Genomic DNA, 12,129 nt, shown 5'->3' with positions numbered 1-12,129 from the left:
AAGGAGCAACAAGTGCCGCGCTGCCATACAGCTGTTTGTTTGCTTGTGCTTATCTGTAGATATGGCTTAATCGCCGTCGACTGGTTGTGAAAGCCGAAAATAAGAATTATAGAGTGCCACCATAAAGCCGAGAGCCGCTTGTTCGCGGCCCCACAAGCGGGCATTACATGCGCATTTTTATGGTCACAAACAACTGCGAATTGGGTGAATTACTATTGTGCTCTTGACCAACACTTCGGCCGCGTGTATGCCCCAAATTCGCTGGAATCGTCGCTGCCTTACACCGAACTCAGCGTAAACTTCACCGCATTACGCTGAACTGTTTAACCTTAAAAGTAGTTGCTGCTCTTGTTTATTTCGCTATTTTACTGATCTCATTTAATTTTATTTTTTTCTATTTATCTATTTTCAGTGTTGTGCAGTGTTGTGTGTTGCATTTGTGTTATGTGCCTTAAATTTGCCGTTATTTATATTTTGCTGAGCGAGTTTTATTTCCACCCACAATTGGCAAGGTAAGCGAAATTCCATTATTCCATACCATTTTTCTATTGTTTTACTTTTGATTGAGTAACATCACGTCGGCTCATTGCCGCTACTCATCCTCCTTAACGTTTGTTTACGAAATTTGAGATGCCATCACTGTGGCATTCCGTACATTCAACTTGCGATAAGAGCGCCACTTCGTAAGGGCACACAATAGCTATTATTATCAGTTAAATAGTTACTTAAATGACAAGAATGACATTGCGCATTAGGGTGAGTCATTCAACAAATTGGTAATCATTTTCATCCAGATATTCTCGAACTCAAAAATCTGTTTTAAAATTTTAATAGGAACTAGAGTTTTTTCATATCAACCAAATTTTTTGCGCTCGATTTTTTTCGATACTTTCATGAACACTGAGAAAGTAGCTGAAATCGTGTAATAACCACGTCCATTCCCCATATAACGGCTATGTTGAAAACCAGTAAATGCGCGACAACTCTCAACTAAATGCGTCAGAACAATATCACCTAGGGGTTAAGGTCTTTAAATGAATCGATGTAAAATTTGAACAATGAACGTGACAAGACCCACTTTAAGGTGAAAACCTATAGCTGTAAAACGATTCAATCTATTTAACTCAAATTTGGTACGTGATTTCGCCTACAAGTACTTCCCATTTATGAAATTTTTGAATTTCTTATGATTATTTTCAGTTGTGAAGTTATTTGAATAACCATCACGTCCAATATAATTGAAATCGGACTACCATTTTTAGAGTCGCCAAATACCGTATATGTGTACTTTGGTACCAATAGATAATTTTTATCAAAAATATCGGCAAATCTCTGAGATATATTATTGAAACTAAGAAAGAAACTTTTCCCGATAATATTGTGTACTTATGTAAAAAATTGATAAAATCTGAAGTACTGACACTTCCCCTAGCTCCCATATATCTTATATACAAGTTTTTGAGTTCTTATAACAATATCGGTATATTGTGAGATATTTCCAAAAAAATCATAGAGCGTTTCTCAAACACAGCCTTGTGCCTAAAATGGATAAAAGTGGACCAATACTACCCCCTGAGTTTCAATACTGTTAGTCTGTATTATAGTTGTATTAGCAAGATTAGGCGCATACACACCTGCCGAAACTCCCCAATCCCGAAAATTCCGACCCTAAAACTATGTTACGAATATTCAAAATTACAAGATATCTACAAAAATCTCCATAACATATATCCAGGAAGATTTTATTTGAGTTATTCTATTGGCACTCGCTTTCAAAATCGAAAAGTTAGTATTTTCCTGAGCTAACTGAATAGGTGGATTTCGTTATGAGTTAAAAAAAACTGGATTATTTTATTAAGCTTTTATTTTAAGAAATAGGTTTAGGTTATGTTAGATGGCTGTTCGGTGATCGCACGTGGACTGGTATATGTCCTTTGTGAAGCTAAATAAAATAAAAACTCTTGTGTTCGGCGTTTAATTTCGGCGGGATGTCTGAAGGTATGCGCTCCCAAGTCTTTAAGTCTTAACCACCCAAACGCGGGACAGTCAAGGAAAAAGTGTTGAGACGTTTCCACCTCATCTTCTTCCAAACAGCTTCTGCAAACAGCGTCTGGTAAGAGTCCATACCTTACAGCATGGACGCCAATAGGGCAATGGCCCCACAGCTAGGGAGAGGCTAGCCTTACTACTAAGGCCAAAGAAATCACTAGATCTCTTGCCATCTTGAGCCAAAAGGCTCAGTACCGATGATGGCCCAGCGCTGGCCAAGTTTCCGCGAAGCCAAGCTTTCTAGTATTAGAACACAAGGGGAAACGGGAGCACCAATCTGCTCCCATTCTACCGATAGCGGTTCTAGGGTGCCTTTCCTTGCTAGCTCATCAGCTTTACAATTTCCTGAAATTCCGGAACCAGTCTTATCACAAAGACACTCGATACTATTGAAAGTGGGGTTAGGCTTTGCTCGACCAACCCTGATCGCGCTGTAAATGAGTTCAAGGCTATGATCGTCGCTCTGCTATCTAAGTGAATGGTCACTCATCTAAAGGAGGCTGCACTCCGGAGCAGCACATCTGCTGCTACCTTAATGGATGCAACCTCGGCTTGGAAGGCACTGCAATAGTCAGGAACCATGAAACTGGAGTTGCTAGAGAGCACCCGACAGTAAATCCATCCACCAACTTGCCCCAAGCTTTGACCCATGTCTCCCCTTTGCGGCAGCGGTACCACCGATATCTTTAATTTTAATAAGTACTTTGATGACATTTATCGCGAAGATTTGATTTTTTCTTCCAAATCTATTGATTTTTTGGTCCAAAGAAGTAGCAGTCACGTGAAGTGCGCATGCTCTATATTCTGCCAATTCTACCTTATCTTTGGTTTAATAATGAGGTTTTGGAGGTGAGTTTCATTACTGGATACTTAAACTTTTTCATAAAGGGAATAAAATTTTGCTAGGTGCATCATCCATGCTACCCCGATACGATATACAAATCAAAACTTGTTCAAATATTAGAATATAGAAAAAATTAAAAAGTTTCCGAGAAGCTCTTTTTCAGTTTTTTGTAACTTTCTCTTCGAAAATTAATTGTATTGGATAATATCTGCATGTCTGTGTAGTATATACTTTCTTTCCCCCAAGAAACCTGCTTACCCTAGTATCCGCCTGCATGCTCGTGCCTTTACAGGCACTCCTCGGCGGGGCAATTATTTGTTTGCGCACTCATTCTCATCTGTTGTCAACGAAATGAAATTAGAATGCGTCAAACGCTGATTGCCGCACAAAAAGATAGCACTTCAGCGAAACAATTAAAATCACTTTAGAGCATTGAGAAGATAACATACACGCTTAAAGACACAACACAACCCAAGCGCACAAGTCTGTCAGTGTAGTTATTCTAATCTGCCTCCTCTCCATTATTACTTTTGTTGTTTTTGCTGTGCACAGATAAATTAGGTATTTACAGCTCAGCAGCTGATAAATTTCGCTGCGCTGAAACTGCCAGTTTCGGAATGTGTGAATATTTGCACGCTCTGTAATCAGTTAAACAATCATGTGATTCATAGACACACACACACACATGCACACTTCTATAAGAAATTCCGTCACTTTTAAACTTTTACCAGCGGCAACCTTACCCCTGCCACCCGCTGCATGCAACACCTCATTTATTGTGTATAGTTGATGCTATTTTCAGCTAAATTACCCTAATGCCGCACACTAACACACACACACACACATGCCTGCGTATGAATAAGCTTGCAGCAGCTTCCCAGCGCTAATATAAACAAATTAGTTGTGTACTTTTTGGCCCAAATGTGGTAATAAGAAAATGTGTTTTTCACTCGGCCTTTGTTTTCACATTGTGTTTACTCTGTATGCCGTTGTTGTTGTTGTTGTTGTTCCTGCAAGCCGACTGCAAATTGCTTTTATTTAGTGGGTAAAATGCACTCAACGCGCCTGTTGCAGTGAGGAAAAGGGCAGCACTGTGTGGCTTTATTTACTTTTCTCAAAGGGAAAATATGCAGTTAAAAGCTTTTAGTGAATGTAAATTTATCTGTCTTGCTATTACTTGTAGTTTTTGGATAATTTGTGCTTAAATATGTTTAGTGCATGTGTGTTGGGTGCTGATGGAAAGCTATGTAATTTACCTACTTACCAAGAATTATAAACAAAAATATTTTTATAACAAAAATCTGGTGCATAATTTTCAGGGAAATACAGGCATATACAGAATTATATACTTATATGTATGTATGCCTTTGAAATGTAACACCAGAGCCTGAAATTGGTTTCTCTTACGAGAGGAACAGTTCCCTTGAGATGTTATACTGGCAGTTATTTTAATACATTTTTTATCAATTATTCAAAATATACTCCAATATAAAGTTTGACTTTTTCACAAACTTTTTAGCTTTCTATAATTTTTTCAAAATTTTGAAAATTCAAAATTTTCAATTTTTGTTCACCTTCTAAAGGCCCTGGTGCAGCGTTCGATAGTCACTCTACCTACCTATCTTCCTCGTATGATAGAGAGACATTCATACGTAGAAACTAATCGACTGATTAGAATTTGAGAGCGGTGAGATTTTTTAAAAATCCATTAGCGGGATATTTTTTAATATATGTGACCTGGTCTACGGAAAGGGGGCTTAGGTGTCAAAAAATTAATCAATTAATGAGATAACGAGAAACTGACGAAACAACTCGTGTTTATGTTTAACTAGTTTTTAACTAGTTTTCGCACGTTAGCACCCTTTTCGTAGACCAGGTCACATATTATATAAGCCAATGTGAATAAATTTAGATTTTTTTTCTAGACTAGAATACCTCCTTAGTGAAGCGAACAGTTTAACTCCGTCGTATTCTAATATTCTAAACACCGCATTTGCATTGAAATATTAAATTATTATACCCTGAACAGGGTATACTATTAAATTTGCCACGGAGACCTTATAAAATATATATCTAAATGATCAGTTAGACGAGTTGAGGTAATTTAGCCATGCTAACCTTTCCATCTTTACTGTATATACGCTTTTCAATTTTTGAGATATCAATCTGAAATTTTGCACATGTTTTTTCCACTAAGAAGCTGCCCATTGCGACATGGAACCGGAAACTCCAGAGCATCTGATTCTAGATTGCCTAGCAATGTATAGAAACAGTTTCAAGGCTCTTGGATCCATTCACCTGGACAGGGATCACATCACCTCCAACGCGCCCAGCAAGCTACTGGAATTGTTCAGAGTGCTGGAGTTTTGTGACCAAATTGATATTGCAGAGGGCACATTGGACCATAGGTCACAGTACAAAACCTCAAATAATTTCTATCTATCTATCTAGCTGCCCATTTGTCGGAACTGCCGATATCAGATCATTATAGCTGCCATACAAACTGAACGATCGGAATCAAGTCCTTGCAGAAAAAAATTGTTTCATTCGACAAGACATATTTCAAGGCAATAACATCCTCCGTAAGAGTTAAAGTCTTCCAATAACCTCTGTTCGTAAAAACCATCCACCACAGTCAAAGAAACTTCCCAAGCGATTGACTTGAGCATACCTATCTAGTTTCCATCACTCACAAATTAACAAACTCAGAGACAGTAGAAGTATAATTATTTAACAATTTTTCTTCCAAAATCCAGTTCCAGTTTGATGGACATAGTACTGGCTCTTAACATTTACATTGAGATCTTTTCTTTAATTTTTCAAATTTCATTTCATTTCGTAGATCTGAGTTTTATTCTGAATAGATATTTCTCTGTGGATCACTGATGCTTCAGGGATGATTTGATGCATGCATTAGGTCCCACGACAGACGGCTCTTTCAACTGTTTTCTGGTTTTCAAAAGCATCCATAGTTGTAGTCAAGATCTATAGATCTACATAGATAGATCAATGGATTGCCAACTGCTTCATATGGTTTATTCTAAAGATATGGTACTAAATACCAGTAAGTTCTGTGAACACAATATTTTGTAATCAGATAGTTTAAGTGAGAGTATAGTCGCTTAATGAAAAATGGAACCTAAGATCTAACAGTTTAAGCAATAAAGTTCAGACCACATTTGAAACATTTGATTCCAATTGAGATCTCTTTATAGTACAAAACTTAAACTGTCGCCTAAGCAAGCTTAAACACTATAGAAAACAACAATGCATATGAATAAAGCAGTTTTTCATTTTCGTTTTATTTCTCAATTGTTTTTAAACTACAATCAAACATTTAACCACCTCAGTGATGCTTGGTAACCATGCCAATTCCACTCAATTGAAGAGAATATTCTCTAACCTCGCTTCATCTGTAGCACATATTTCTATCACCAATTTCATTTACAAACAGAGTTCAATACGAACACTCGTAAATCATTATTTCGAAATTGATTTCAACACTATAACGGTATAGCTCAAAGCTCAATAGGAAGCTGTGGCAACAAAAGAAGAACGAAGGTCATACAAAGGCCTACAAAGTGGCGTTACTGTGCCAAATCGTAAATTTTCCCATCAAAACTATATGAGAGTGTGAATCGAATGCCATGTGGGGTGTGAGAAAAATAAATAAAAAATGAAATAAAGTATAAAATCAATGTTGGAGCTGGTCTCAAACGAGGCATAAACACAAGATGTGGCGTGGCTCATAAAACTGCAATAAATCGCGAATTTAAAGCAATTTGCTCGAGAGGCAGTTGGTTTTATATGCATAGACGTTTGTATAAAAGGCATCAAGTATTCTAATTTTCAACTCTTTTTTCATTCAACTTATGTTTTGCCTTTCCAAACAACGCTAAAAAATAATCAACGGCGATAGCATCAATATACTCCTCACTCAAACTATCGCACAAAAGTATGTAAATGCAAGGTTTAAGCATTTAAACAACAGTTAATTTACAATATCTCGAGAATATTTGATGGGTGTGTTTGTGCCAATCTCAAACTGCAAGATCACATAGAATGGCTTGTGTTCTCTACATCATCGAGCTGAACTTATCAACGCTTAAGCTCACACACAGACATAATCTCCATACATGTGTACTTCGGATGATAGCGTTGCTGGGAGATTATTCTTTCGAAGCGGCGAGGCGTCTGCGATATCTTTGATGCAGCTCAAAGGTTATCGGTTTCTATTCTATGAACATAGTGCGCTAAGCTGTTGATACCATGTATAAATGTGCGAGTGTGTGTCTGCCGGTTTATCTCTCGAATGTGAGAAGCGTACCCAGCATAGTGAGATAATCTAAAGCGGTATTTATTATTTATTTATTGTCTAAGTGATTTGCTTTTCGAAGACAATGAGTTTTTGAGATGCTCTCACTAATTCGTTTAGACTGTCTTTAAGAATGAAATGTATGAGCTAAACTTCGGTAAAGTTGAAGAATATACCTACATATATAGTTTATCCCTCTCATGACATCCATTTATATTATTGTCGATTAGATTATCTGTTTTGGGAGTATGTAGATTGACTTCGAAAGATCAGATATTTCGCAGATATGGTGTTATTTCAAGTTACTCCAGCCACTCATTGCTCGGAGGACTCTTTTAATGATCGACTCAACACATTTTGATTAATGTCTTGGGTATGCAACACCTTTTGGTTTATGTCCTGGGTATAAAAAGTGTCACTGCTAGAATCATTACTGTTGACGAGACGTGGATTTATGACATCGAAGCTGATTAAAAATTAAGTGAACCTCCAAAAGTTAGCCGGATAAAAAAATTACCAAAATTCATGGACGGCCTTGAAGGAGATACCAGCCGAGGCTTACAACAAGGTTGAAGGCAATAATAAAGATTTATATTAAAATACCTGAAGTGTAGTTTTTTGTTTTGTTGGGCCAAGTTGGATCAGATCTCTCAAAAGTTTCTTTTAAAAGAATTCCAATGAATATAAATTATAGACTAATAAAGGAAAGCTTTCAAAACTAATTCTGCGAACTCTAAGTTATAAGTTATAAGCGTATAATTTAGAGCTAAAGAAGTTAGGAAACCTTAGGCCAACATTGGCAAGATTTTAGGGAAACTTTCGTAGGCAACATATAGGATTTGTCCGGAAAGTAATAAGATTGATTTTCTTCCGCCGCGACTGTACTTCGGAACGTACGGGCACCGACTGGATTCGGTAGAGGGCGTTCCTAGCTAACGAAAGAGCGGCTGGTCAGTTGGCAAGCACCTGGAGAGTCAGGACAAACATTTCCGCGCGACATGTTTCTGTGAGTGATTTAAGCCGAAAATGCAGCATTCGTCAGAAGAGAGGTACGCAATTAAATTCTGTGTGAAACTCGGTAAATCTGCGACAGATACGTTTGATATGATCAATCAGGCTTACCCAGATGTCGCTTATGAATGAGCAAATCCAAAGTTAAAACGATGCTCATTGTCTTTTTTGACATCGGAGGCATCGTCCACCATGAATTTGTTCCCCCTGGACAAACCGTCGATGCCAAGTTTTACGTCCTCAAGAGACTCAAACGCAGGGTCAATTGGGTCCGACAAGACATCGCAGCCGATTGAAAGTTGCACCACGACAACGCCCCGGCTCACACCGCCTTTCTTGTGAACAGCTACCTAACCAAGGCCGGCATCCCAACGCTTCCGCAGCCGCCCTACAGCCCAGATGTGGCCCCCCGGACTTTTTTTTTGTTTCCTTGTCTGAAAAGGCCGATGAAAGGCAAGCATTTTGAGACGACAGAGGGGATCCAAGCAGCATGCACCTCGACTCTCAAGGCGTATATCGGAGAATGCCATCCGTGGCGCCTTCAATGCTTGGAAATCGCGCTGGCAGCGCTGCATCAACGCAGAAGAAGCCTATTTTGAAAGTTTTCAAAGAATTTTAACGATTGGTTGAATACATTTTTTTAAATCGACTCAGTCCTATTACTTTTCTTACAAACCCTGTAGACACGACCTTTTTCTTTCAATTTTGGGATTAAGTAATAAATTGCGACGTTTTTAATTACCTCACAAAAAAAATCAAGTACCTTTTTCAGTCATTGCAGCAATTCTTTTGCTCCTACCCCATCTTAAAGGGATTTCAATATGTCTGACTGTGAACACTACTAACCATAACAGTAAAACTTGCTTGGAAGCCACACTAAATGCAAAAAAAATATCAATAAAACTACAAATTTTAAACTCTGAAAATCGTATTCAAGTGAGTCTTTTAAATTTTTCCTAGAGTTTTTCCTCCTCATTTGTCCAAAAGAAGCACGAGGCTTTAAGGATTATATCACCGAATGCAAAATATTTACGCCGAATTAACGGCGCTGTCAAATCAAATAAGAGCTCATAAAAACGAAATGAGTATCATAAATGCTGCATATTTCACAGTTATTCGCTGTCGCTGGGGCTTTACAAAAACAACAAATACATTTCATTCACTGCATACATAAATGAATTATGGGCGATAAAATATGCAATCGCTGCAGTTGCAGCAAACGACACATATACATAATTACATATGCATATAATTTTGATTTTAGTATCTCGTTATTTCACAAAAAATTATGTTTTTTTCCACTTCATCGTCACACTTCCGCACTTCATTCCAAATACTTACGAATTCGATTGTGCATATCCGCTAGCGCCTTTATGCAGCGCGATGCTGAAACCGAACATTGTATTCGGTTCGCGCACGTGCGTCACATAGCTGGGCAGATCGATGTTGTAGCCGTGACTGCTGCACGCCAGCAGGAGCACCAGCAGCAGCAGCAGCGGCACTCGACTGCTGTGAAGCTTTGTGATGCTGCTGACACTGCTATTGTTGTTGTTGTTATAGCTGCATGCGTGGGCGCTGCTGTTGGAGGTTGTTGTGTTGTTTTTGCTGTTGTTGGGCGGCAAGTGCCGCTCTCTTTGCCGTTTCGTTGTACTCAGTTGCATTTTGTGTGCTGTTGATTGTTTAGTTGTTGTTGTTTTCCCTCTTATTTTCTTAATTTGGTTTAGGATTTTTATCTTCTAGCACTTGTAACACCTTTAAGGCAGTGTATTTTTAGGGGAAACTTTTAGATTACTTGCTTTGGTGTCATTAGCGTCGATTTTGATCAGATTTAATGTCGTGGAAGAAGCTGCACTGTTAGAAAATTGAAAGTGAAAATTAATTAGGCGCTGTTTTTCTTTTAATAAAATATTTCTTTTTTTGTGAGTTTTTTGTTAAACTCTTTTATGGCACTTTAATTCGTACTAAGTTTTATTTGATTTTGAGTTTTCAAGGGTTGTTTTGTAAGCCTTATAAAATAAATTCTCTCTTTATACTCTTTTTAATGTCTGAACTAATATGTTTATAACACAATATTTCCTTTTAACACCATTTGATTTTGTTTTTGTATTTTTGTTTTTAGAGTTTCAAATTGTTTCACTTAAATTATTTGTGTCTCTTAGTTAAAGAACATGCCGATAACATTATACGTAATTTTAAGCTTATTTGGAGTTTTCCTTTTTCTTATTTTCTTAATTTTTATTATATCACACACTTTCTTTTTTAATAAAAAAAAAAATACGTTATTTAATTTTTTTATATTTTCAAATTTATTACTTTATTATTAAATTTAGAACTTTATTTTTATTTATACTTTTTTTTATTTTTTATTTTTTTTTTTTCAAATTTTATTTTTTTTAAATTTTTTTTTTAAATTTTTTTTTTTATGTTATTTCATCTTATTTTTTTTTATTTTATTTTATCGCATCAAAAGATTTTTGAATGAATTTTTTTTTTTTGTTTCTTAGAGAAGGAAAAATAATTTAAGCGGAACCAAAAAAGAAGTCCTTCTTTTTCTAATATTTCTGATTGTTTTTCATCTTACAAAAACAAAAAAACATCAGAGACAAGTTTTCAAGAAATGATTTTCCACATTTTGAGAATATTTTAGTGTTTTTTATAAAGTTTATGATAAAAAGAACGGAGGGACTTTAAGGTAGTTTTTTCAAATTTTTATTTATTTTTAATAAAATTCGGATTCTGCCTGAACTTCTCATAAGATGTATGACCATTAGCCCCATCTGCTTCTAAAGCAACTGAAAAAGAATAGATACAACAAAAAATCGGCTATTTTTAAAGAGTTCACCGAGGTTAATTTGTAAAACAAACAACTTCAAATTGAGTACAGCATAGTAAAAGCGTAAATAACGGTGCATCTGTAAAAAAATAGTGATTTTAATCTCCAAACTCCAGCCAAATTATGCATATGTTTGATATCTGAAATTTTAAATGAGTAAAAGACAAACCAAAAGAAAACCTTTGTTCTGTACGAAAATTTACATGCCGTAAAGAATGTATTTCACCCGCTTCACACTACTTATGGTCAACATAGTGTACTATTCGCAACACCATCACCCATCTTGAGACCCAGCATTCATTATTGAATAGTATTCGACCGGATAGACCACGTCCAAAACGCAGTGAAGAAAATATGGCAGCCCTAGCTGAGAGTGTACACGAAGACCATCGCAGCAACTCGGACTGACGTGTTGAATTGAAAGCGTACAAAATACAGCTTGTGTAAGAACTGAAGCCAAGAAGTTCCAAGAAGATCCGACGTTTTCGAGCTAAATTTTGCTCGGCGATGAAGCCGATTTGTGGTTCAATGGGTATGTAAACAAGCAAAATTGCCGCATTTGGTACGAAGAGCAACCTGAAGAGATTCAAGTGCTGCCATTTCATCCAGAAAAAACAACAGATATTTCTTCAAAAATGATGCCGATAAGAAAATAACCCTCAATGGCGACCTTTATCGCGCCATGATAACCGACTAATTATTTTATGCCTGAAATTGAAGATCGTGATCTCGGGGACATTTGGTTTCCACTTCCCACACATCGCACTAATCAATGGATTTATTGAGAGAACACTTCGATGAACAGATAATTTCACGTTTTTAGGCCAGTCGATCGGCCACCAAGATCTTGTGATATCACTCCGTTAGAAGTTTTCCTGTGGGTATATGTAAAGTCTAAATTATAAGCGGACAATGCCGCTTCGATTCAGGCCTTGGAACAGAACATCACGCATGTCACTGGCGAACACTCGACATGCTCGAACGAGTCATCGAAAATTGGGCTCAAAGGATGAACCATCTGAGACGTAGCCGCGCCAAATATTTGAAAGTGATAATCTTCAAAAAATAAATGCCAAT

At 37.0% G+C, this 12,129-nt stretch overlaps 2 protein-coding genes across 6 annotated transcripts in view; one reads left to right on the top strand and one right to left on the bottom strand.

Moving 5' to 3' along the window:
- The window catches only part of LOC126759625 (integrin alpha-PS2), a 97,122-nt gene that overhangs the window by 69,176 nt on the left and 15,817 nt on the right, over positions 1-12,129 (bottom strand). For all 5 annotated transcript variants that reach the window (XM_050474524.1, XM_050474526.1, XM_050474525.1 and 2 more), the window contains exon 2: positions 9,561-10,070. In XM_050474524.1, the coding sequence (XP_050330481.1) occupies positions 9,561-9,880 (320 nt within the window). In that variant the 5' untranslated portion in view covers positions 9,881-10,070. The remainder of the gene's footprint in view (positions 1-9,560; positions 10,071-12,129) is intronic.
- The window catches only part of LOC126759629 (uncharacterized), a 135,554-nt gene continuing 123,854 nt past the window's right edge, over positions 430-12,129 (top strand). Inside the window, exon 1 of the mRNA XM_050474550.1 lies at positions 430-512. Within this exon, the coding sequence (XP_050330507.1) occupies positions 445-512 (68 nt within the window). The 5' untranslated portion in view covers positions 430-444. The remainder of the gene's footprint in view (positions 513-12,129) is intronic.

The sequence above is a fragment of the Bactrocera neohumeralis genome, chromosome 5 (assembly GCF_024586455.1).
Source record: "Bactrocera neohumeralis isolate Rockhampton chromosome 5, APGP_CSIRO_Bneo_wtdbg2-racon-allhic-juicebox.fasta_v2, whole genome shotgun sequence".
NCBI lineage: Eukaryota > Metazoa > Arthropoda > Insecta > Diptera > Tephritidae > Bactrocera > Bactrocera neohumeralis.
Note: the sequence above shows the minus strand (reverse complement) of the source record. Positions and strands in the feature narration are given on the sequence as shown.